Source organism: Oryzias melastigma, linkage group LG15, assembly GCF_002922805.2.
Source record: "Oryzias melastigma strain HK-1 linkage group LG15, ASM292280v2, whole genome shotgun sequence".
NCBI classification, from domain to species: Eukaryota; Metazoa; Chordata; class Actinopteri; order Beloniformes; family Adrianichthyidae; genus Oryzias; species Oryzias melastigma.
This window is the reverse complement of record NC_050526.1, coordinates 13,982,875-14,009,256: the sequence shown is the minus strand read 5'-3', so window position 1 is coordinate 14,009,256 and position 26,382 is coordinate 13,982,875. Positions and strand designations below refer to the sequence as shown.

General features: G+C 40.0%; 1 protein-coding gene across 2 annotated transcripts in view; it reads left to right on the top strand.

The window, feature by feature from the left end:
• Positions 1-25,489, top strand: part of LOC112161766 (echinoderm microtubule-associated protein-like 6) — a 63,647-nt gene extending 38,158 nt beyond the window's left edge. The window contains exons 9-44 of one of the 2 annotated variants that reach the window (XM_024297206.1): positions 70-207; positions 285-426; positions 501-615; positions 1,532-1,741; positions 1,816-1,983; positions 3,020-3,126; positions 4,273-4,391; positions 4,606-4,792; positions 4,854-4,959; positions 5,091-5,184; positions 6,044-6,144; positions 6,375-6,577; positions 8,422-8,533; positions 8,673-8,800; positions 9,030-9,171; positions 9,504-9,656; positions 10,283-10,414; positions 11,119-11,207; positions 11,998-12,174; positions 12,285-12,519; positions 14,965-15,091; positions 15,482-15,490; positions 15,855-15,933; positions 16,004-16,133; positions 16,228-16,326; positions 18,297-18,470; positions 18,553-18,761; positions 19,294-19,451; positions 19,534-19,648; positions 19,723-19,911; positions 20,088-20,260; positions 21,393-21,555; positions 22,130-22,233; positions 22,324-22,477; positions 23,959-24,059; positions 24,135-25,489. In XM_024297206.1, coding sequence (XP_024152974.1) covers positions 70-207; positions 285-426; positions 501-615; positions 1,532-1,741; positions 1,816-1,983; positions 3,020-3,126; positions 4,273-4,391; positions 4,606-4,792; positions 4,854-4,959; positions 5,091-5,184; positions 6,044-6,144; positions 6,375-6,577; positions 8,422-8,533; positions 8,673-8,800; positions 9,030-9,171; positions 9,504-9,656; positions 10,283-10,414; positions 11,119-11,207; positions 11,998-12,174; positions 12,285-12,519; positions 14,965-15,091; positions 15,482-15,490; positions 15,855-15,933; positions 16,004-16,133; positions 16,228-16,326; positions 18,297-18,470; positions 18,553-18,761; positions 19,294-19,451; positions 19,534-19,648; positions 19,723-19,911; positions 20,088-20,260; positions 21,393-21,555; positions 22,130-22,233; positions 22,324-22,477; positions 23,959-24,059; positions 24,135-24,159 — 4,867 coding nt within the window. In that variant the 3' untranslated portion in view covers positions 24,160-25,489. The remainder of the gene's footprint in view (positions 1-69; positions 208-284; positions 427-500; positions 616-1,531; positions 1,742-1,815; positions 1,984-3,019; positions 3,127-4,272; positions 4,392-4,605; positions 4,793-4,853; positions 4,960-5,090; positions 5,185-6,043; positions 6,145-6,374; positions 6,578-8,421; positions 8,534-8,672; positions 8,801-9,029; positions 9,172-9,503; positions 9,657-10,282; positions 10,415-11,118; positions 11,208-11,997; positions 12,175-12,284; positions 12,520-14,964; positions 15,092-15,481; positions 15,491-15,854; positions 15,934-16,003; positions 16,134-16,227; positions 16,327-18,296; positions 18,471-18,552; positions 18,762-19,293; positions 19,452-19,533; positions 19,649-19,722; positions 19,912-20,087; positions 20,261-21,392; positions 21,556-22,129; positions 22,234-22,323; positions 22,478-23,958; positions 24,060-24,134) is intronic. The other variant, XM_024297208.1, reaches the window with a different exon arrangement.
• Positions 25,490-26,382: the final 893 nt, after the last annotated feature.

Here is a 26,382-nt window from a genome sequence, read left to right as displayed (position 1 = left end):
AGATGTTGAGGATAAGTCCTGATGAGGGGAGAGGTGTATTACTAATACTAGCTTGTGTTTGTGCGTCAGGCTGTGGAGTCTGGTGGATCACGCCCTCATCGCTCGCTGCAACATGGAGGAAGCGGTGCGCAGTGTGGCCTTCAGCATGGACGGATCCCAGCTGGCTCTGGGCATGAAGGACGGCTCCTTCACTGTGCTGAGAGTCAGGTGACTCACAGCTCAGTCAAACAAGCGTGAGGTTGTCCTCCTGCTCGTGTACTTCACACATTCATCGCTCTCCTCAGAGACATGACGGAGGTCGTCCACATCAAGGACAGGAAGGAAGTGATTCACGAGATGAAATTCTCTCCAGACGGGGCGTACCTGGCCGTCGGCTCCAACGATGGACTGGTGGACGTCTACGCCGTCGCCCAGAGATACAAAAAAGTAATGAAGCGGAAAGATTTGAGTTTAGAAAGCTTGGTGACTTCACTTGTCTGCTGTGTTTTCTCTGTTTGCAGGTTGGAGAATGCTGCAAATCCTCCAGCTTCATCACACACCTGGACTGGTCTCTGGACGGCAAAGTTCTGCAGACCAACGATGGAGCTGGAGAACGCCTCTTCTACCGAATGCCACGTGAGAAACCAAACTTAGATCTTTGAAGGAAGGGGAAATGAAATAGATTTCCTGCTTAAAATTGAAGAACTTGGCTTAAAGACTGTAGTTTTTAATATTTTAATTCAGCTCATTCATGTTCTTTTATGCCCTCTTCCTGTTCATCTGTAGTTTTTTATTTGTCAATATTGTCATCTTTTGTCTGTTTTACTTTTTCTTCTTTCATGTCAAATTTTAAATTAGAAATTAAGTGTTGCCTGACTGTTTGGGGCAGTAAAATGAAACAAAAAAGCTCAAAATATGTTTTTGAAAGACCCACTCCAATAAAATTGTGCTTTATCATGTTCTTGAGAGAATTTTTCTGATGATGGAGGACATGTATTAGGAAAAGTAAGCAATAAATTGCCTTTCTGAGCAAAAAAAGGTGCTTTTTTAAAAAGATTGTATTTGTAACTTAGAATATACACTGCGCAGGCCACACGCTCCCTGTTCCATTCTGATGCATCCACCTGCAGACAAATAGATCCATGAACGTCTTAGTTTTCTTCATCTATGATCTGCCTCAAAACTGTACAGCTGTTTATCTGCAATGTTACTCGCCATTTTTGTTGCACTGATAATGTTAGGTTGGTAGGTAGCGGGAAAGAGTGTAAACAAAGAACTCTCAGCAATGGGAAGAGAACTCAGAGGTGCCATTCTGCAGAAACTATGTTATAGAAAACAACAGTTTTTTTTAAATGTAGCTAAAAACAGCAGAATCATAATGAAAAGACCACTGGAAACGCTTTGATGGTCGATCAAAAGATGATTGGAGTGGGACTTTAATCGAAAACTGTGAATTTATTTGTTTTTAAGTTAAGTTAAAGGTTTATTTCTTTACACGTATACAAAGTCCTGGAGCGGAGTCTTGCTAAAGTTTGTGGTCTTGCTCCTGCAGTGGGGAAACCGGTCAGTAAGGAGGAGGTGAAAAATCAGCTCTGGGCCTCCTGGAGCGGCATCCTGGGCTCCGAGGTCAACGGCATCTGGCCGAAATACTCGGACTCAACAGCCGTCCACGCTGTGGACGCCAACCACGCCGCTGCGGTGCTCATCACCGGAGACGACCTCGGCCTGGTGAAGCTGTTCCGCTTCCCCTGCCTGAAGAAAGGTCTGAGCTTCGTCCTGCCGCCGTCTTCCATCTCTTTTGGCTTTTTTCTGAAATATTTTTGTTTTTCCCAAAAGGTGCCAAATTCAAAAAATACATTGGACATTCAGCCCATGTGACCAACGTTCGCTGGTCACATGACCTACAGTGGGTGTTGACTACGGGTGGGGCTGACCACGCCCTCTTCCAGTGGAGATTTCTGCCAGAGTCAGTCATGAATGGGGGTGTGGATGTCAACATTCAAGGTAGGGTGGAGTTAAAGTTAACACAGAAGAACAGATCCAGTTACCAGCTAAAGCATGTGAACCCTTCAGGATTACTTTCCTTTTTGGACCTGATGTCCAGCAAAGACACAATAATAGAACAACAAGGTTTGATTAAACTAAAACTTCCAGATCTTTACTTTCCTTATTTATTAAGTGTGGTTTAAACACATATATTTTATCTTTGATTTCATGGTCCAATTGTTGTGTTTTGTTAATGTGTTAAAATCAATGAATATATATTTTTAAAAACTTCTGGATATTCCAAAGCACTACTAGCTACAAACCAGATGAAACCAAAAAGACTGTAGGGATAAAAAATATACATCATCAAAACACATTTAAACTGCACATATTTTGTGCACCATCAGCTTTTTTCAAGCAGACAGCCAAGTATAAATCCTGATTAAATTGAGGCTGAATGATTTCACGAAGCTGGTTAACTCCTGATCTGAGTTGGTTACGGTCTTTAAACATAACCCGGTGGGGAGCAGGCTTACCTGGGGGTTCTGACTCCTCCCACCTGAGAGTCTGCAGGAGCCACCTTTTCACTTCTCATACATTGTTATCAAAAGCCAATGTGTGATATAGATTCTCTTTAACAAGATTTAATGTTGATGTAGAAGAACATACATACATTTTATGCAGATTTATGTCAGAAAAAATGATGATGCTCAGATTAATGTCTCATTTCCTATTGCAATAACTTTCACCAATTGATGTTTTTTCTTTTCAAAAACAAATCCTTTTGTTAGTTTTCACTGTAATTTGAGGTTAACTTTGGAGACAAACACAACAAAGAACAATAATCCCCAAGAATGTGATCTAAAAGGTCAGTTTAAGGGCAAAGATGTGGTGTGATGTTTTTTTAATCCTAGTAAAAAATATAAAATGATGACATTTTACTGATTGTGTAAACAATAACACTTCACAGGAGGTTCACAGAGAAATTTGAGAATATTTTGTGTTCAGAGTGATCCAGGTGATCATATAAAGCCGCATGTCGTCTTCTCCTCAGACAGTTATGGCGACTCCGGCAGCGAGGAGTCAGACAGCGACGTGTCTGACGTCCCGGAGCTCGACTCCGACATCGAGCAGGAAACGCAGATCAACTACGACAGACAGGTGAGCCCCTCCTCTTCTGTTCGGGATGTCCTGTTTCCATGGAAACCCACTGCTGGCTCCTATTTCCATCAACCAGCGGGGTAGTTTCCGTGGTGACTGAGGGACACGCCTTATCTCCACAACCAGCTGCAGCCCGATGCTCCTGTGACAGTGGTGGCAGCAATGTGCTGTTTGTAGATAGAGTCCATAGTGCACGATGATGTGCACGAGGGGCTCAAAAGTTAGGCTGGAAATAATGAGATAGAAGGATTACGGCCTTCTACATAAATCCATATTTATGCAAAACATTTTGAGGGAGTCCCTTTCCAATCTCATGAAAAATATTGCATCATGTTGAGCTTTATGGCAGCAGTTTGTAAGAAGAACTCACAGAAGGAAATGGTAGTAAACAGCTGTAAGTACTAATGTAAGTATGCAGGTTAAACATCAACAAATCAGGGTTTAAATGACTTTTATAAATGTTTGGTTTGGAGAACTGAAGATGCACAGAAACCTGGGGAAAAAAAGTCCAGAGATTACAAGAGAGTCAGAAATGTGAAATATGATTCATCATCAGCAATAAAAAAAAATCTTAACAAAACTCAAAGAAAATGAAGGAATCCCTGTACGCACTGAAAAAAGGTGGACCTGAAAGTTAGAGAAGAATCTGAGATCAAATGTCCACACAGACTCATCAAGACTTTTAGGAATCCAACAAGTCATCCACCAATGCAACTTCAAGCCCCATCATATAGAGAAGAACACATATGAGTCATCGATATGGAGTCAAAGGTCTCCTATAGGTGTATATATCAAACTCCAGGAGTTGGATTCAGACTTTTAGAGGAAATTTGACTCCAGGCAGAACTAGGAGTCAAATTCCACTGTTAATTCTCCTTTCAAATTATATGTGTAAACACCAACACAACCCAATAAAGATAATACTATTGACAATGTCTGTAAACCACACAGTTTTCTGTGTGATCTTTCTATCAGGACATTGAAAACTGTCACTCTGAACATTTGTAGATCCAAATTCACATCACCTGCAGAAACATATTATTATTATGTGTTATCAAAAGATTTGGCTCCTGTTTTTTTGCTGTGCCTCCGTCCACTAAGAAGGAGCTTTGATGGATGTGAAATGTGAGAGCTGTTCTCCTGCAGGTTTACAAGGAGGACCTGCCTCAGCTCAGGCAGCAGAGCAGAGAGAAGAAGCAGCAGGTGGGATCCTTGAAGAGACAGAAGGGGCCGGAGCAGGGCCTCCGACTGCGCTTCGTTCACGGGTAAGTCGTGTTTCAAGCTAACGTGTCGCTACGGTAAAGGTGGGAGTCATTCAAAGGCTTGAAGTGGGGTTGAGACTGAAAACCTGTGGATGAACATTTGAAAAAATCTGATTTTACTGTAGATTTTCTTACTTGGATCTCTAAAAAACAGTGTTTCTTCTCCTCTTTGTTTAACCCAGGTTGCCTTTCATCGTTTTGCTGTTTATGTCGTCAGGTATCGTGGGTACGACTGCAGGAACAACCTGTTCTACACTCAGAGTGGCGAGGTGTTGTTCCATGTGGCGGCGGTGGGCGTGGTCTACAACCGTCAGCTGCACAGTCAGCGCTTCTATTTGGGCCACGATGACGACATCCTGAGCCTCAGCATCCACCCGCTGAAGGACTTTGCTGCTACAGGACAGGTGACAACACACACACACAGATTCTGTACGATGACTGGCAGCTGACGTGTTGGTTTTGAAGGTGGGGAGGGACCCGGCCATCCATGTTTGGGACATCCAGACTCTGAAGTGTCTGTCCTTGCTGAAGGGTTTTCATCAGAGAGGCATCTGTGCGCTGGACTTCTCAGGTGAGAAGACGTTTATGTATTTGACAATTCAGTGTAAAGTTCAAAACCTATTCAGCTATAAACATCATAAACCTTTATCGTGAAAGAGCTGGAGGAGCCTCAGGATGATCCGTTTTTTTTTATCCTTTCAGCGGATGGAAAAAGTCTGGTTTCAGTGGGGCTGGATGATGAACACTCCATCATCCTGTGGGACTGGAAGAGAGGAGAGAAGCTGGCAACGGCTCGGTAACATGAACCCTGCAACAGTTTATTGTGAAAAACAGAAACGATTCTGGATCCTTTACAGCCGTCATTTCTTGCTCTCGGTGACACTTTTTCTGCATAAACAGAGACATAAAAGCACTTAACTGCTGAAAATGTCCATAACTATGATTTATATGGTTAAGTACAACACGTCTGGCATTTTTAGAAGACAAAATAATATTAATAGTCCATATTTCTTTTCCAGTGTTATATTTTAATGGGTTTCACAAAAATAATCTGTTTCATGCTTAACGCCTACACAAATATTCTAAAAAAAAACTTGAAGTAAAAACAGCAAAAAAAGTTTAAAATAAAGAAAAAAAAGTCCCACTAAGAAACACTGTAGTCTTGTAAACAATGGAAAAAGTAAAGATTATTCTGTAAACAAATCATATCATTTTCTCAAATTTAGTTTTGTAAAGATAAAGAACTTTAAGATAAAATAGAGAAAAAATGTTTTTTAATCAATTTTACAACCATCTTTGTTCTCCAAACCTTTAGTCAAATACTTTTTAAACCATTTATCTGAATACATTGACTTATTTGTTTTGATGTTTTTTTCTCTGTGGAATATGAGGTGATATTTAAATATATGGAACATTTTAGTCTTTTTGAGGGAACTTTATGTAATTAAAAACATGTTTGATCCTAAATGTTAACAAATTGGATCCCAGAAAACATAATTATATAATCTAGTGGTATAATTTACTATAATCCAAGCCTTAATTTAAACCTACATTTGTGTATTTTGGCGTTTGACTAGAATGTTCTTGTTCGTATTTTTCTTATATTGTTTTGTATCTGATTGTTTCTGAATTGACAGCAGCTGTTTGTCTTCTAGGGGTCATAAAGAGAAGATATTTGTGGTGAAGTGTAACCCCATGCTCATGGACAAACTGGTCACTGTGGGAATTAAACACATCAAGTTCTGGCAACATGCAGGTAAAACGGAAACACAAACGTATGTCTGTACATTTACATCCTCACACAGCCCACTCATGTCAGTCTGAGGCTCTCCTGACCTCAGGTGACAAAAATCTTTTTAAAAGTGTCCAGAACTCATAATGTTTAACCACGTTTTAAGACCTGACATGTGCACTTACATCATTGTTCATCAAGTGAACCAGGTTTCCATCACTAACTCAACATAAGGTTTTCCTTCTGTCCTCCAGGGGGCGGCCTCATCTTCAAGCGTGGTGCGTTCAGGAGCTTTGGCCGGCACGAGACCATGATGTCCGTGTGCTACGGTCGTAGCGAAGGGTTGGTTTTCTCTGGCGCCGCCACCGGCGACGTTTACATCTGGAAGGAGCCGCTGCTCCTGAAAACAGTCAAAGCTCATGACGGGCCGGTGTTCGCCATGTTCTCCCTCGACAAGGTGACAGAGACGGCTGGTTGTGTATCTAGTGTTCCAGTCCGATAAAGTTCGATGTTACCAGATCAGGTTCCTGACCTCTGATGAGTCCTACAACTCCAAAACCTGAGACATGGAATCCACTTTTGAACACATACAACATGTTTACATGTGAATACTTTTTATTCATTGTTTGCAGCAATTTTAGATGATTTAGATTGATTATTATGTGCTTTGATCTTTATCAGGATTTTTTACCAATAGCTGCTTCTTATATATAATCTCTCCATCATGTTTTTTTATCTGCATTTATTTTATATTTTTCTTCTCCATCGTCTTAGTGTTGCAAACAGCCAGAGAGTGATGGAAAAAGGTCATCATGACCACTGAAAGTTGAGGCTCTTTGACGTCAAATGTGACTAAATCAGAATCTACAATGTTCAAATTCAACTTTATTTGTATTGTACTTTTCCTGCCACAATGCATCTCAAAGTGTTTTCCATAATAAAGCAATTAAATAATTAAAACAGCGATCATAAAAAAAAATAGGAAATGACATATAAAAACCCACACACAAGTACAATCAAATTAAGATGAATGAATTATTAGTCAAATGTCTAAAATCAAATTATAACGTGAACATGTAAAAACCTTCAGAATAAGGATTGATAAGTAGGATTCTACCCTTTCTCCCTCAGCTTTATGACCTACATTTAAAATCTCTGTTTTTAAAAAGTTCTTTTTCATCCACGTTTCAATATCTAAAATACAACTTAGAAGGTCATCAATGGGTCATCTGGAGACACAGTCACATATAACTGGGTTAATGTTCTTTACAGCTGGTTCATAGGTGTGTTCAGTTAATCAGTGGTGATCTATGAAGTTGTGTACAACAGCATACTTTGAAGTCCCATCTTTTAGAAACTGGATAAAAGTAGATAAATGAAAAGGACTCAAGCATTACAACACATCTACAGCAGAGTTAGAACATAGAAAGAATCAAGAGGTTGCTATGGTTTCGGTTTCATCTTCATGAGCATTTAACGGTGGTTCAGAGGCTGATGTCCTCAAGCTTTCTCTACTACTGACAAAAGAGCTTTAACCTTTTAACACTCTTCAGCAGTTTACATATTTAACATGATTCCAGTGGACTTTGATGCAGAGAAAAGCAGCTTTAGGTCATTCAAATGTTTTTCTCTGCATTAATTGCGTAAACGACTGAAGATTTACAGTACTCAAAGCAGTAGCTGTGTTTACATGGACACAAGTAATTGGAATAAACCTCTGATCAGAATATAAATGCGTAACATAAACATGCCAATCAGAATACTCTGATCCGATCAGATTCCTTCTGATCGAAATAGGTGGATTACATCGATTGTTGATTTAAAGCTACGGTGTTAAAGGGTTAAAGTCTTTGTCCATAACATCAGAACAGTGCAGTTTATATTGATAAAAGTAGATCTTATTTTAGTATTTAATAATAAAGTATGGCAGAACCACCAAAGTACTTTGACAAGTGTAAATGTTTGTCCTAGATACCAAAATCTCTCGACGATCCTCTTCATCATAGCATGCTTTTTATCTCTCTGTCTAAATGTTCTCTGTAGAGTGAATCTTGTTATCATGAAAGGGAGGAAAAAAGTTTCTGTGCTTCACGATACAATGTTAGATATATGCAAATCAGGAGCGACCTCCAAAAAGGTGTGAGGGAAGATGAGTAGAAGAGAAAGCTGTGTGTAGAGGATGAAGGACGACAGCTCTGGGACATGGAGCTGTGTGCTTAAAAGACAGAAGTGTGCTTCATCTAAAACTGTCTGAACTGAAGTTTTACTAAAGCTTATGAGATATTTCTGGTTGGTTTTCAGGGCTTCGTCACAGGAGGGAAGGACGGTGTGGTGGCGCTGTGGGACGACATGTTTGACCGCTGCTTAAAGACCTACGCCATCAAGAGAGCAGCGCTGTCCCCAGCATCTAAAGGTTCATAGACCTTTCAATGGGTCTTTGACCTTTAATCTGTATTAACGGTTGAGGCAAACAGGACTCAAGTTAACCTAAACTTGTGGTTCTTGTTCGAGTCTTGGAAACTCGATACATCTTAGTGTGTGTTTGTGTTCAGGCCTTCTACTGGAGGACAACCCATCCATCAGGGCCATCACTCTGGGTCACGGTCACATCCTGGTAGGAACCAAAAATGGAGAAGTCCTAGAAATTGACAAGACTGGACCAATGACCTTGCTGGTGCAGGTAGGAAGAAAATCAATGTCCTGATATTTTCAAAACTGGATAAAGTGAGCCCTCCCCTCTGGACGTTCCAAACAGGAAGCCAAATAAACTTCTGTAGAGAGTTAAAGTTAAAGTCCCACTATTTGTCATGCACCTAGGTGTGTGAAATTTGTTCTCCGCATTTGACCCATCCCCTGGGGGAGCGGTGAGCTGCAGACACTACATTTGTCTTACTATTTTTTTGTTTCAGGGTCACATGGAGGGGGAAGTTTGGGGTCTGGCCCCCCACCCCCTGCTGCCGATCTGCGCCACCGTCAGTGACGATAAAACCCTGAGACTGTGGGAGACTTCCACCAGTCACCGCATGGTGGCCGTCCGCAAGCTGAAGAGAGGTCAGAGGTCATCGCCGTGTCTCTGGCTGTTAAAGGGTTTTTTGATTTGGGAAAAATAGGCTAGAACCACAGACCCCATAAAAAGCAGATTTTCATCTTTAAAAATAAATGAAACGTTTTTAAATACATTTCTTTTTGTTTTTACGATTTTTAAAGCATTTGAACTTTTATTGTCTTGTAAAGAGTTTGTACCTAAACTAGAATGAAAACATCCGCAAATTTGAACATTTTTCTCTGTTATGAGCATCATTTCATTAACAACAATGAAAACGCAGCACTTTATTAAAAACCTGACTGGATATCACTGTAACCCACGGCGGTCTGTGCTGCAGGTGGTCGCTGCTGTGCCTTCTCCCCCGATGGGAAAGTGCTGGCGGTTGGCCTGAGTGACGGCGGCGTGCTGGTGGTGAACGCCGACACTCTTGAAGATCTGCTGAGCTTCCATCATCGCCGCGACGCCATTTCTGACCTCCGCTTCACCCCAGGTCTACGAGCATAGATGCACACTGTTGAGGGATTCAGTAACAGATGAATGCGTTTTTATAGGAACAGAATTGGATATTCATGATAACCAAAGTATATCTGAGAGTCCAAGTCACAAGAAAACTGATTAAGAACGTGAAGGTTTCTCCAACATTTACATCTTTTCTTTAGGTTAGCTAAAGGATAGACCAGTAAGTGAATAAAATCAGCACTGTTAGACCTCAGAAATGAAAAGAAAACGATAAATTCTTGTTTTAAGTGACAAATGCAACAATTATAGGAACAATAGGTAAAAGTTTTGTTGGCTTTATCAATTTGAACTCTTCAAAGTTGGTTTCTTTCAAACTATGGTTGATTAAAAGATAACAAAAGCCCAGAATATCCATTTTTTGTACTAAATTGCATGAACTTTAACCTTTGTCACAGAAATGAACAAATATGTTTAAGGGAATCAGATTTGACATGACTTATCTGTTCATTGTGGATCCATCATTAAACAAAGTTTTAATCTTTTTCCATCTTTTCTTATTAACTCTCAAAGATCAGTCCTTTTCAGCAGTTTTATCTTCCTGTGGGTTTAATTTTCCTTTTTTATCAACCTTTGTGATTTGCTCCTCTCTGTGTTCAGACTCAGGTAAATACCTGGCGGTGGCGTCACATGACAGCTTTGTGGACATCTACAACGTGTTGACCACCAAGAGGGTGGGGATCTGTAAAGGAGCGTCCAGTTACATCACACACATGGACTGGGACACCCGAGGTAACGTGGCGAGAGTTTGTTCTTTTACTTTGACCTCAGACGTGACCTGAAGGGTTCATGCAGTAGTTCTTCTTCCAGTTTACAAACCTGCCGCATTTCTGTGCTGCAAATAGACAACTGATGAACCTGCTGCTGCAGCTTTTACATTTGACAAAAAAGTGAAACTTCAGAGAGAAAACCTCACAGACTTGCACAAACTCACAGCAAACCTGCGTGAAAAAAATTTAAGCTGCTGCATTTTTCTAAATTTAGACACAGGCCGTGACAAACCGTTTTGTAATTTTCTGCATTGATGAACATGTTAACGAGTTTGAATCGTTTTTTTTTTACCTATTCTTAAAGAATCGTTACATCCTTAGAATTAAAAGTACGAACATTTTTCTAGTATTTACAAAGAAATAAACAAATTAAGCTTTTAGTTTTAATCATTTAAAATTATAAATCGCTATTTAAAATAAAAAGTTCATTTTCAAATTCATTTTGACATGAACACTGACAGCAGGTGATTGGTCCTCTCAGCAGCAGGCGCTGCAGAAGGAGATCAAATACATTTTTTGTGTACCTTTAGTAAAGAAACACGATAAACACTGAAAATAATCATGGGGTGAAAAGAGAATTCCTGTTTACCAATAAAGTTTTTTGGCCTTTCAAAATCATCTTGATGTGTGGTCAAGTTTACCTGAGAGACGTTTTTTGTGTTGCAGGTAAACTTCTGCAGGTAAACACAGGAGCCAAAGAGCTGCTGTTCTTTGAAGCTCCGAGAGGAAGAAGACAAACCATCAAAAACTCTGAGGTGTGTCTGCCTTGTCTGAGTTCAACCATAAAAAGTGTGATAGTTGCTACTTTTCAATGGTCTAATGAAGAAAAATGTTTAAATCGGGGGTCTTGAACTGCTATTTGCAGCCCCCAAGTGGATATTTTGCGGCCCCTGGCTCAATATGAAAGTTCAGTGTCTACTAAGCAATATTTTCTGCACGTCCACGTGTCTTTGATGATAGCTTTGTATCTGCTTTGTGATGTTTCAGCTTGCTTCATGTTTGAAACTTTGCATTTGTTATTGTTGTTGGATCTGGTCATCAGAAAGTCCTTAGCAACAGTTGGTAGCGTCACTAGCTCCTGTCATTTCACATTTCAATGACCCCGAGGTAAATTGAGTTTGAGAACTCTCGTTCAAACAATCAAAGTCTCTGAAAACAATGCAATGTCATCTGCATGAAGATTAGTTGAGATATCTGTCCTAAAATAAGAAAATATATTAAAACAAGATGGGTCCTGTCAATGAGCCCTGTGGTATCCCACATGGCAGACGTGCTGTTTTAGAAAAAAAAATATAAAGATTTTAAAAAAAGGTGCAACAGAAGTACACCAGCTGCCACCACAATCTCAATTTAAGTTTTACAGAAATGCATCAGATTATTTATTTTCTCTAAAAACTCATTTGTTCTGCTGCTACCATTCAAGGAAAAACGTACAACATCGTAAATTGAATATTAGACAGTTATTTTTGAGATGTTCAAGCTCATTGTTGAAAGTTCAAAAGACCAGTGATGTTCTGCTTAAATGTATGGTGTTACTGTGTGCAGCTGGAGCGTATCAGCTGGTCCACCTGGACCTGCGTTCTGGGTTCCAGCTGTGAAGGGATCTGGCCCACCCACAGTGACATCACAGACATCAACGCAACATCTCTAACCGCCGATCGGACACTGCTCGCCACCGGAGACGACTTCGGCTTCCTCAAACTGTTCAGCTACCCCGTCAGAGTACGAAAACTAGTTTTGGGGATTAGCAGTTCAGCACGGTGGTGGAAGTGTGATGATGAACTGAAACAGAGTAAACGCGTGTCCTCACAATGTTCTATTCGTCTTTTCAGGGTCAGTTTGCCCGTTTCAAACGCTATGTGGGCCACTGCGCTCAGGTCACAAACGTGCGCTGGGCTCACGACGACTCCATGCTTTTGACGGTGGGCGGAGCCGACACGGCCTTGATGATCTGGAAGAGGGAAAGGGGGGGCGGAGTCAACGCAGATGGGGAGGGGACTTCGTTTCGAGACAACCAGCCGCTGGTGGACAGCGAGGAGTCGGACGATGACACAGAAGAAGATGGAGGTTGGTCATTCCAGGGTTTTTCTACTCTACTTTAAGAAATGTAAATATTTGGATATACCTGATTAAAAACTAAAGCACCGACTTTTTTTAAATCATTTCTAAAAACAAAAGTCAGATTGTAAACATGCTGTTTTCTTAATCAGCGGCTCCACTTTCCTTGTAATGTCTGTCAGTTCAGCAGGAAAGTTGAAGTTGTGATAGAAAAGTAGCAGTTCTCAAAAAAAAATTCAGTTATAGAAAGTGTTTTATAGAATCAGAAAATAAAATCAAATATGTCCACATTCATTCATACCCATTAATATTCACAAACATGAGCAGACAGAAAAACAAAATTAAAAAAGGAACTTGTTACAATAGCTAATGAGTGATAAAATAAAATAAAACAAACTGAAAGTTACTGTATTTAACTTAATGAAGGATTATTAAAATTACATTTGTTTTAAAGCAATAAATTAAACGATGTACTAACTGTTCATTAACTTATAAACCTAATTGATCCCTAAATAGTAAATAAAAAATACAATTAAATAAAAATATAAATCATTTTATATTTATATTTTTTAATTAAATGTTTTCCTCAAGGTTTTGCATTCTAGAGTTACAGTTTTGTCCATTAATGTTTTCTTCTTTTAAGATTGTTGTTGTGCAGAAAGTCTCTGAAAATATTCATCATATTCTAATAACAATAATGAAATATCCTGTTCATCCATCCATCCATAGAACATGTGATAGCTGTATTTTATTTTGAAAATCCACTACATATCCATCAGCCATTTGCATTTTTGCTGAGCTGATGTCCGTTTTTGTTCTGATTGAAACAGTTTCTGTTCACATGAACCTTTCATTGGTCTGATTGCAACCAAGAAGTGGACACATGACTACGAATAATTCCCCAAAGGAATTTCTTTAATCTAGGAATTTGGTTTAACAACATTGTATTCATGTTTGCAGTCCTGTGTGTGTTAGTGATCTAAGATCCTGCCTCTGAAAGCTGAGTGAAGAACATTTTTCTGTCCTGTCTGGATTAGAGAATCTTTGTCCAGGCATTAGTTGGTCTCTGGAAAGTCCTATCAGCTGGTATCACCTATAAAAAGCTTTCTTGTTGTCATGGTTACACATTATAAGTACCAAAAAATTTCACACCACACTACTCCGATTTATCCTCATCTTTTTTGCATTTGGGTTTTTGTTCGTTCAGGTTCTCACAGCCTCTGCCTTCTTTTTATGTCTGTTTATGTTGTTTCTTAGTGTAGCAGGTCTTGGTTGGGGGTGGAGCTTATAAGCTCTTCTGGCGAGACTCCTCCAGAATAGTTAAATGTGGAAATCCTTTGATCTTTCCTGCAGCCATTTTCCCTAAATCTCTTCAGTTCCGTTTTGGCTTGATTTACAACAACCTGCACAGCTTTATGAAAACAGTGTATCTGCAGATGAAACTGATTTCCTCTGTCATGCAGTTTCAAATTAATACTGTATTTAGGTAATTATTATTATTTTTACTTTGCCTCTTTTACGTTTGTTTTTTTAAGGATTTTAATGAGCTGATTCATAAATTGGGGCCTTGTCTGGGATGCAAAGAACTCACCTCTGACTTCACAAGGATAATAGGGAAATCAGGTTTTTAAATTAGAAATTAAAATTACTTTCTGACATTATATTCTTTTTCATTTAAAAGCCAAAAAGCAAGAGAAAAGAGAAAAATTCTAAAGTTTTGTGTCACTGATTCATGACTTTTTGAGGTCCCAACAGTTTTAGATGCTGGACGCTCTTGTGCCCAATTTTCATATATACCATGGGTGCCCAAAGTGGGGTCCACGGACCAAATTCTGCCCGCCAATGGTCATCTTTTGAAACCCCTTACTCGTTTGTCATTGTTTCTCTACGGTGTTCCAAACCTCTGCAGCTGTAATATACTTTCAGCCTCTGGGTGGCGCTGCTAACACTTTCTTTGCCAGCGGCTATGGGTAAAACAACCCACAAGTGAGTCAGCCTGAGCTTTTTTGGTGTTAGAAATTCCCAAGAGCCTTCACAGGGACTTCCAATGCTTTTAGCTGTCTTTTTTAGCTAGCCAAGATGGAGTGACAACGCCAGTGGCAAACAGATCAAGTCTAAAGAACAGCTCCACGTCTCTCATTAGGATCCCAGTTTGCCGTTTTCATTAGTAGAAAGTTTGTTTTAGTTTGCTCTTGTTTTTCAAATAAAAATGGCCACTGAGGCCTTAATGTTAAAGGTTTCAAAGATATTCTTACTATTGAGTGTAACCTTAATTAATACAGAATCAAAATAAATAAAATTAAACCATATTCTGTATTTTCTCCTTTTATTTCATGATATGCAAGAAAAATAAATTGTATTTGTCCCATCAGACCAGGATCACATTTAGATTTTGGCCCTTTGAAAAGTGTGGACACCCCTGATAGAGCTCAAAGAAAGTTTCTGTGCCTACAGGCTACGACAGCGATGTTGCCCGAGAGAAGATCGTGGACTACGTCACCAAGATGAGCACCGCCAGCATGAGAGAGACGAGAGGAAGCAAACCCCACCAGCAGCAGAAGGAGATGAATGCTGAGGAGAGGTACATGCACAGACAGGGACTCATTATGTTTCGGTTTTTACCAAAAACTCATGATTTACATCTGTATTTTCACTAACTATTCTTCACCTATTTTTATGAATATTTTTTAAAAATGTTTGTTTTGTATTTCAGTGTAGACACAGCTAGTGTCAAGAGCAACAGTCAGTTTTTCTTTGGCACTGAAGTCTTAGCAGGATTTTTCTTGGATAGAAATCCCATACTTAGCTCTGCTTCTCATTCCATAAATGCTCCTTACAAATGTGACATTATGTAAGATGGCAGCATTCTGCAGACGCTGCAGTCACATTCTCACAAAGTCTTGGTGTTTGTACAGCTGTCGCGTTCGTTTTCTAAAGTTGTGTACCTCGGTTCTGTCCCTCTGCTGTCCAGAGGATCCAGGTAACACCAGAACTCTAGTTTGTCATTTCTCATGCAAGAGACGCTGCTTCATTGTGTTTCTTTATCAAACTCCAACCGTTTTCGGGGGTAATTCCATCAGTCTTTTGTCTCCAATGAAAGACCTCACAGACTCTGTAATAAAAACATTCACAATTTAGACTTTCATGAAGGTTTTTGATGATTCATTCTACAGCAGGTTACAGTTTAGTTGTAATTCAGGAATGTCGTGCGTCTGTTGTCTTGAGTCGGTCATTCGTGTCCTTTAGCGGCTGCAGCTGTTTTTCATCCGTCTGTATTTAAAAATAACCACTTCTTCTTTTATGTCTGGATCGGTTGAAATGTTTCACACGTTTTGATTTCCCAGGCCTCCTGTGAGCCGAGCAGCACCGCAGCCTGAGAAACTGCAAAAGAACAACGTGACCAAAAAGAAGAGGCTGGTGGAGGTCTGTCTATCTGTCAGCTTTGTGCTCCATCTCGTCTTCGTTCTGTTTCATCGTCTTCCTCTGACTGCAGGACCTGGTTCTGGATCATGTGTTCGGTTTCCGCGGCTTTGATTGCCGGAACAATCTGCACTACCTTAACGAAGGCTCAGACATCGTCTACCACACCGCTGCCACCGCCATCGTCCACAGTCTAACTACTGGTAACCAAAACCATAAAACCATACAGGATTACTCAAACCTGGGAATTAAATCTGCAACTCTACAGATTCAAATGTACCTTTCTGTGTCTTGCAGGAACTCAGAGTTTCTACCTGGAGCACACAGATGACATCCTGTGTCTGACGGTCAACCAGCATCCTAAATTTAAGAACATCATAGCAACAGGACAGATCGGTATGCTCTTTGGTTTCTTGACCCTATTCTGATCATTTATGTCATATTTGACACATATTTCTAAGACTAAAATCTCATTAGTTTGATTTAAACTTTCCTTAAAAAAAACCATAGTCCATGTTTTCTGCACTGTAATTCATCTTCATTCCACTAGGGGCAGTAAAAGGAATTTTTCCTGCTCATTTCAAAATATCCGCTTCCATTAAATCCCAATAACACGTTTGGTGGGAAAGATATTCTCCCTATAAAAAACTTTATGGTGAGAATAACTCATCTATTGTTATTCATCTTTTTAAACAATTATTTTCTGTATTGAAATAATTCAAAATTCATCGACAATTACTTAGTTGTAATACAATGACATCATGTTCAAATGCGTGGACCAAATTAGAAACAGTGGATAAATTAGGTGTTTCTTTGCTGAAGACTCGTCAATATGTTTAAGAAATAACATAGTTGTGAACTTAAACTAAGAAAATCCCTCAAAGTATCATAAATGATTCTAGTTCTGTCACAGAATTTATTTTTTGTGCAATTAATTGATTAATTAATCAAACTTATCTATTTTATTCACATGTTTTTTTTCTATTAATTGCTGTAAAAATCCTAATTTTGAGATATTTTCATTTAACTTTACGACATTGTGTTAAAGTGAAATGTCAAAATTTTCAAAAAGTGGCTTTACTATGTTTTTTTATTTTAACTGTATTTGAGGCAGTAACAGTTTAATAACAGTCTATAAAATACATCAGGTCCAGAGTGTTCTAATTTAAAAAAAAAAAAAAGTGGGAACACTTTTCTGAGCATTCCAAAAAACATTGAGTAAGACCTTCTCATTAATATTATAATTCATATATTCCACAGTTTATCACAACAGGATGACAGTAAAAAAGACATTTTATAGTTTCCTTAAACCTGTTTGATGAATTTGATCATTTTGAAGAGAAAGAAAATAATCTAAAAGGGAGGAAATGAGACACGAAGGCGTAACAGTGGAGGAATTTAACTATTTAGACATTTTGATTATTATTTTTTTAACTTCTGCTTCATCATCTGAACAAAAACATGCAGGAAGAGGCGAACTTCTTCTTTGAAATGATGCTTTGTTTAATTTTCCCCAGAGAGGAAACAATGAGAGCAGAGCGTAATCTGTTACCATGACAACACAACGCTCTGCATTTTTAAATAGTCCGCGGTTTTTGAAAAAGGATTTCAACTTAAAACTATAACAGAACTGAAGCATTAATAATTTATTTATTGATTTATTTATTTGGTAAATGGCAAACGGCATGAGCGGGATAATGCTCTTTCTGGTGTGCATTATCAGACATGAACGGACTCCATGGAAGCAAGAGATTAACACAATTTTTTTTTAAATAGCGTGCTTAAATGTCTGTAATCAATTAATTGCAATTAAAACAATAATTTGAGAGCCCTTAATGATACTATTATTATCTTATAATAAAAAATTGATACTCAACTTTTTGTGGATTTCATCAAAGGTTTTTCAAAACATCTAAATTCTCCACCAAAATTTGGAATTTTCTGTCATTTCTTTGATGCAGTCTGCTTTACAGGATTAATGTACGACAGAAGGCTCTGTGTTTCATCATCTTCTTTAATCGGTCTGCTCGATTAGTTTTTCTGGCTGAACATCTGCAGAATAAACTAGTTTAGAGAGGAAACCTCAACTTCACTCTGAAACAAAAAAAAACAAGCATTCAAAAAGAAAACACTTTACAAAAGCGGTCTAATGGACAAAAAGTGAATAAAAGGATGTAATTGTGGTTTGATTAAAGCTTCACGTGTCCGGTTTGAACAGGTTTTGTTGTCATTGTTTAAAGCGATACTGTCGTCAAAGTACATTATTGTTAGAAGCTGATGGGACAGATGATTGATAAATGATTCTTAAAAGTCTTTTGTATGAATTTTCTCCATGAAAATGTAAAATAAAGTTCATCCTCATGCAGGAACGACTCCCTCAATCCATGTGTGGGACGCCATGAGCAAACAGACCCTGTCCATCCTCCGCTGCCCGCACGCCAAAGCCGTCGGCTACGTGAACTTCAGCGCCACGGGGAAGCTGCTGCTGTCCGTCGGAGTGGACCCTGAACACACCATCAACGTGTGGCGCTGGCAGGAGGGTCAGCCTGATGTTTGCATGTGTCACGAAGTCTGGATGTGTTCGGGTCAGAACATCAGTGACTAACCAGACCTTCCCTGCAGGATCCAGAGTTTGCAGCAGAGCCGGACACCCAGACCGGATCTTCGTGGTGGAATTTCGTCCGGATTCTGACTCTCAGTTTGTGTCCGTGGGAATCAAACACGTGAAGTTTTGGACGTTGGCTGGTGGAGCGCTTATGCACAAGAAAGGAGTGGTGGGCACGGTGGAGGACGGCAGGATGCAGACCATGCTGTCCATCGCATTCGGAGCCGTGAGTCCACAGATGCGTCTGAAAAACTCTCCGTGTTTTTCCGTTAACTAACAGATAAAACTGGATCTGTGAAAACATCCATTCATTTAAATCAGGGAGGTCAATTTCAATGGCACAGGGCGCCAAAATCCAAAACATACCTTAGGTCGCGGGCTGAACAGGATAAACATTTATTGAACACAATAAAACTACATTTTTAAAAATTTAAAGACAAAACTTTATAACATTACAATGAAAAAAACAGGCAGAAATATTATTCCAGAAGTAACTGCCGTAAATCTTAAATAACTTTCAATATTTACTTCTCCATAAAAATCTATTTTGTCAAAATTATACAAGTTAGATATAAGATAACATCAGGCCATTAGTAACAATAAAATAAAATTATCTGTAGGGCCAGATAGAATTGCCCGGATTGTTGTCAGCAGCATTAAAAAAACAAAAAAAAACAAAGATGTTATCTGAGTCTAGAAAAGGAAGAAGTGGAGTGTCTGTGGTGCAGAAGTGAGTCCGATTCTTTCCTCCATCCTAGAACAACCTGACGTTCACGGGAGCCATCAACGGGGACGTGTACGTGTGGAAGGATCACTACCTGCTGCGGGTGGTGGCGAAGGCTCACACAGGCCCGGTGTTCGCCATGTACACCACGCTGAGAGACGGGCTCATCGTCACCGGAGGAAAAGAGCGGCCGTGAGTGACGCTTCCATCAGTCTGGAGGTTTGTGATAAACTAGATGTTTCTCTTGTGTAATGCTTGTGGGTTTATTCATCAGGACGAAGGAAGGCGGCGCGGTGAAGCTCTGGGATCAGGAGATGAAGCGCTGCCGGGCCTTCCAGCTGGAGACGGGTCAGCAGGTGGAGTGTGTACGATCCGTCTGCAGAGGCAAGGTGAGGATGCTCATCTTCATCCTCCTCCTTTATGAGGCGTCTTCAGTTCACCCACCTCCTCTTCATCCCCTCAGGGTAAGATCCTGGTGGGGACAAAGGATGGGGAGATCATCGAGGTGGGGGAGAAGAACGCGGCGTCCAATCTGCTGCTGGACAGCCACGCTCCCGGAGGAATCTGGGGTCTGGCTGCTCATCCCGCCAAAGACCTGTGCATCACCGCCAGCAACGACGCCACCATCAGGCTGTGGGACCTCGCTGACAAGGTAGGACGTGCTGCAGCCTCACCTGCACCTGCAGAAAATGCAACACCAACAAGTTCAAGACATTTTAGACGGAAAGAAAATGATTGGCAGAACTCAAAAACACAGAACTGTTAAAAGTAAACAAAATGGAAACATACAACAAACAAAAAACAAACTTTTTCTGTCTGTCTGCTCAGAAACTGCTGAACAAAGTGTGTGTGGGTCACCCTGCTCGCTGTGTCAGCTACAGCGCCGACGGAGACATGCTGGCAGTGGGGATGAAGAACGGCGAGTTCCTCATCCTCCTCGCCAACTCTCTCAAGATGTGGACGAAAAAGCGAGATCGAAGTGTCGCCCTGCAGGACATCCGGTAAGAGACCGAAAGGGAAATGTGTAAATCTGAAATTTATCAGGAAGTGTGATGGAATGGGCTGCACAGTGGTGGAGTGGTTAGTGCCCTCGCTTCACAGCAGCATGGATGGATGGATGGATGGATGATGGATGGATGATGGATGGATCGATGGACAGATGAATAGACAGGCAGGAGGATGGACGGATGGATGGATGGATGAATGATGGATGGATCGATGGACAGACGAATAGACAGGCAGGAGGATGGACGGACGGACGGACGGATGGATGGATGGATGGATCGATGGATGGAAGATGGATGGATAGATGGATTGACGAAAGGATGGATGAACGATGGATAGACGGACAGATGGATGATGGATGGATGATGGACTGATGGACGGATGGACAGACGGACGGAGAGACTAATGGATGGATGAATGGACAGATGGATGATGGATGGATGGATGGATGGATGGATGGATGGATGGATGGATGGATGGATGGATGGATGGATTGGATGGATGGACAGACAGACGGACTGACAGACTGATGAATGGATGGATGGATGATGGACGTACTGATGGATAGACGGATAGACAGATGGATGGACGGAGAGACAGAGGAATGGATGGATGGATGGATGGATGGATGATGGACAGACGAGCTGACAGATTGATGAATGGATGGATGATGGACGTACTGATGGATAGACGGATAGACAGATGGATGGATGGATGATGGGTGGATGATGGATGAACGGAGAGACAGACAGACGAATGGATGGATGGATGGTTGGATGGATGGATGGATGGATGGATGGATGGACGATGGATGTACTGATGGATAGACGTATAGACAGATGGATGGATGATGGATAGATGATGGATAGATGATGGATGATGGATGGACGGAGAGACAGACAGATGGATGGATGGACGATGGATGTACTGATGGATGGATGGACAGATGGATGGATGGATGTATGGATGATGGACAGATGGACAGACGGGCCGACAGACTGATAGATGGATGACTGGATGATGGTTGGATGGAGAGATGGATGGATGGGTGTATGGATGGATGGATGGATGGACAGACGGATGGATGGATGGAACGAATGACGAGATCCATATCTGGTTATGGTGCAGCTTCAGTCCGGACCGGCGGTTGATGGCGGTGGGCTCTGCGGAGAACACGGTGGATGTGTACGACATGAGCGCCGGCCCGAGTCTGACCCGGCTGGTTTACTGCTGCGACATCCCGGCTTTCATCCTGCAGCTGGACTTCTCTGCAGACAGCTGCTACATACAAGTACACAACACACAGCAGTATTTCTACCTGCACACACTAAATACTGCTGTACTGCTACCTGCACTCTTTACTCTGTTCAGCCCCAATGAAAAGTGACCCAGCGTCGACTGATGGGGAGTTTAAACAGTTTAAGGCATCAAAATGAAGGACTGTTCATACAATCAGAATGAAGTTACATAGAATCTAGAGTAACTGGATCTGAAAGTGTACGTGGTTTATGTTCATATTTACTAAAAGTTTTTGATCCTTTAAATATACTGTTTGTTCTCTCATTGATTTTGGAAGTTCTGGTTTAAAAATAACCTGAGATTGATGAAATGTGTGAGAGATTGATATTGATTAACAAAATCTACAGCCAATCTGGATGCAGAACCCAACGCTGTTAAAAAATACTACAGGTCAACAAAATAATCAGTTTAGATTTTTTCTTAACGAGTCACAAATGATGTTTTTCCTGTTATTTCTCTCACATTTATGATTTCTAATCGACCCAGTAGAACAGGGTTTGACTCGGTTCTGTGAGCTGTCGGAGGCCGCGGTCGCCTCTCATGCTGACGGCGTTCTGTGCTCTCAGGTGTCCACAGGAACCTACCAGCGGCAGGTGTTTGAGGTTCCTTCAGGGAAGCTGATCAGCGATCAGAGCGCCATCGACAGGATCACCTGGGCCACGTGGACCAGGTAATGGACGTTTCATCTCTGGTTCTGACTCTGTCATCACCCAACACGTCTGTTGGTCCAGTTCTGTTCTGTGACTGTTTGTGTCCACAGCATTCTGGGAGATGAAGTTTTGGGGATTTGGCCGCGTAATGCAGAAAAAGCCGACGTGACCTGCGCATGTGTGTCCCACGCCGGCCTGAACATCGTCACCGGAGACGACTTTGGACTGGTCAAACTCTTTGACTTTCCGTGCACAGAGAAGTTTGTACGTTTCCTACCATCGTTGAAGCTGCTCGGATATTTGTCATAAGATATGAATGAAGACTACATTCATTTTAAAAACATTCATTTTTAAGGTTAAAAACAACAGGAAGAGGAAAATCCCAGCATAAATTTCGTCCAGATCAGAGGTCTCCAACCATTTCAGGCCACGGATCCATTTAATATCAGACAATATTTTCAACGACCAGCTTGGTTTTTAGCTTCCAGTTTCTCTTAGCTGTTAAGGGTAAAGTCGATCTCCATTCTCTGTAAAATATCTGCAGCAGCTTTGAACTTTATTTGGACACTAGATTTCATTTCACCAGTAAAATGTGATCTAGATTAACCCATAACTCTCTAAGTGGAAGTAGAAAAAAAAAAAAGCCTAATCCGACACTAAAATACAAAAATAAAAATGGTAATTAAAACTACTTTTTTCTAAATATAAAAAATAAAAATGAATCACAGAACAACACTATTAGCAGCATCCTCCTAATACTAGACAGCCGGTTGCTGAATATTCTCTTGGGCCCTCATTATCTTCCTTTTTTTATGATTTGACAAATTGCAGCTCAAAAAAGATATTCCACTCTTTGCGGATGACACTATAATCTATTGTTCCAAATCATCATCTTGAACATATTTTATTCATTGCAGTTGGGTTTTGATTCCATACAAAAATGGCTATCATCTAATACATTGATTTAGAATAAAATGAAATCATACTACACGCTAGTTCACAAAAAGGACTATTAAAAACTGAAGGATGAAATTAAAATTAGTATTTTTCTGATTCCTCAATACTTAAAGAAATATTTAATTAGCAATATTAAAGCTCTGTCATACTGTAAATGTTTATTTTGACATCCCAGATTTCATAGACATTCAGGAAAAAACACTTTTATCTCACTTTGCTCCCAAAGAACTAAATAACCTTCAAACTTTTTCTTTTACATTTTAGACATTATTTAGGAAAGCGCTTTCAAAACATTTACAACCTTCCTGTCCTTTTTTTTCTTTTCTTTCTCTTTTCCTTCTTAGGATATTGAAACGTCAAGTTATGTGTTTTGATTGAACTGTATTGGGATGAGGGATAAAAGTGAGAGCTGTTATGTGTGTTAAATAGTTAACCTCTATCACAGTTTGTATTTTCTTTTGTCTGATTCTTTTGCTTCATCATCTTTTTGTTATACATCTAAAAGGAAGAACCCCTCAAGGGACTGAGATGCCACATCTCATTACTTATCCCCTGACTTATTAAATGTTTAAATAGAAATAAATAACAATAAATAAACACGACTGCCATTACATCAAATAACATGACACCTGGACAGCATTTCCTACAGGGTTCCCCCTCATCCTCCATCTTTTCTTCCATCTACACCGACTGGTTTGTGGTTCAAACCTGAGGCTTGACAGTCGTCTTTCTTCACATCACCTTGAAGTCAAAAAGTAGTTGTGATATTAAGGAATTTGTGATTTCAGGCCAAACACAAGCGCTACCTCGGCCACTCGCCTCATGTGACCAACATCCGCTTCTCCCACGATGACAAGTTTGTGATCAGCGCAGGACTAGACGACTGCAGGTAAACTTCAAGAACACACGACCATCGAGGAGAAATTCAACTCCAACCAAACTCTTTTTCCTTGTTTCCATCCAGCATGTTTGTGTGGAAATGTCTGTAAACGCCGAGATCCGAAGCGCCTTAACAGCACCACCAAGTGGAACTAGAGTCATCACAAAGAGCCTCCACGGTTTAACAAACACAAACGGCCTGCTGAGCAAATGTTTACAATCCACTCGGGTGGCTTCAACTGTGACCAAGCGGGAAACTGCAGCGCCCCCCAGAGGTGGAAGAGAGATGACGCAGATACCCGTCTCTAACACTGCACACTCTGACCTTCAAACAGGCCTTCACAGTGCAGCGCCGACGCGTACGCTCACCTTCACACTTCGTCTCCTTACTGTTTACAAATCTGTTCCTTTAGTTTGCTCTTCCACAAGCACACGGCAGATCTCACCTCAAACTCCCACCCATCACATGCAGGCCTCACCTTCATCCAGATGGTGAAAGAGAGCAGATTCCTGAACCCCGAGAGGCTATTCAGGACCGTGGAGAGAAAGATTGGATATGTAGTACATCTCCCATCGTCTCCTGCATCCAGAAAATTCTGCAGAAGATGCTGTTTTCTACAAATTAACTAGAATCTGGATTTAACTCTCCCATATTCATATTTAGTTGTTTTTTTTTTTAATAAAATGTAGTTTTAAGATACAAAATATGCTTGAAAATATGTACATATTTTTTTACTATTGGAATTTTATATAGATGTGTGTAATTTTTATATTTTGTTACTTTTTTTGATTAAAAAAACAAAAACATCTAGAGCTTGAGCTTTCACAGTTCATTTAATCTTCTGATAATCTGAAAACATCTAACATTCCCCTACAAATAATCTAAAAAAAAAAATCACCAAAACTGAAGACCAAATATGTGTTTGATGAAAACAGCATCTTCATTTAAGAAAAAAAAAAGGACAAGTTAGTCCTGACTGTTTCAGCTTCATGTTTCCAGAAACTTCCTGAATTGTCGAAGGCAAATCTACAGCTCCCTCTGCTGGAGAACGTTGCTGCATCTGATCATCGTCAGACATAAGTGCCTTTTTTAAATCTTTCTCCTCGTTTCTTAATTTACCTCTGAGCTGTGAGGGATTTCATACCGTCTTTTTTATTCGTGCTTTTATTTTGAAACCATTCTTGGACTTATTTTGTACTCTGTCTGGTGCTACAAAGAGATTGTTCATCCTGAATGAACAGACAAAAAAAAGAACATTTTTTTGCTTTGCTGCTGCTTTTTGTTTGAAAAACATCCAAAGCTTCGTTGATGGTGAAAGAACATTTACAGGAACATATTGGTGTCATTTATGCCTGATGTGACGTGTGGATGATTTCTGTGATGAATAGTAGCTGTTGTGAAAAGTGTCTGTTTGTGAAGAATAAAACTGACTACTCACATACCTGACTGTTTACTGTCTCTTCATGGGAAGTACTGATAGTTGAAGTTCTGCAGAACTTCCTAAAATATCTCAAAGGTTTATATTTTAAAACATGAAAGTAAATGATTTGTCAGAATCCTGAAATTTTCTGTTCCCTTAATGTTCTGTTCTTTAAAAACCCACTCCCATCCTCTTTTGATCTATTGGAAAAGGGTTCCCAGTGGTCTTTTAATTATGATTATGCTGTTTTTAGACGAAATCTAAAAGCTTGTGTCGTTTTCTAGGAAATAGTGTCTGCAGACCAACTCCGCCCCCCTTCCCACAGCGGAAAGCTCTCAGTTTAGGCATAGCTGGGAGCTTAAATTATACATCACAATTATTCTCTTTCTAAAAATTGCATTTTTTTCACCTGATCCCGATTCACAACAAATTAAAAGGACCAGATCAGGAGGATCAGAAATGCAATTTTAAGCTTAATTTACTTAATGTCCTTCATTATGAGAAAAAAGCCAAAAGAACGAGATAAAACACGTAAAAAATTAATCGGACTGAAATTTTTAAACCCTTTATAATCATATTTACTTGAGAACTCATTTTGTTCATTGTTTTTATACTAGTTCATGATAAAAATAATCATATTTGCTTTTTGGGGGTTATGATGCTCCGCCCACACTGGAAGTAGATTTAATTTGATTGGTATGCTTGATTAATCAGAACACGTTCCAGTTCTTTAACTCTTCTTATCAAATTATTGGGAGGAAACCAACACAATGACACAGAAACACAGGCGGACAGGAGGTGGATTTGTAAATAAAAAATGAATTGGAACTAGAAAAATTGCATTTCCTGCGGAAATACGTTTGATTGCAGTTTTGCAGAAGGTGTTTTCTTTTATTGCTTTATTGCATAAGT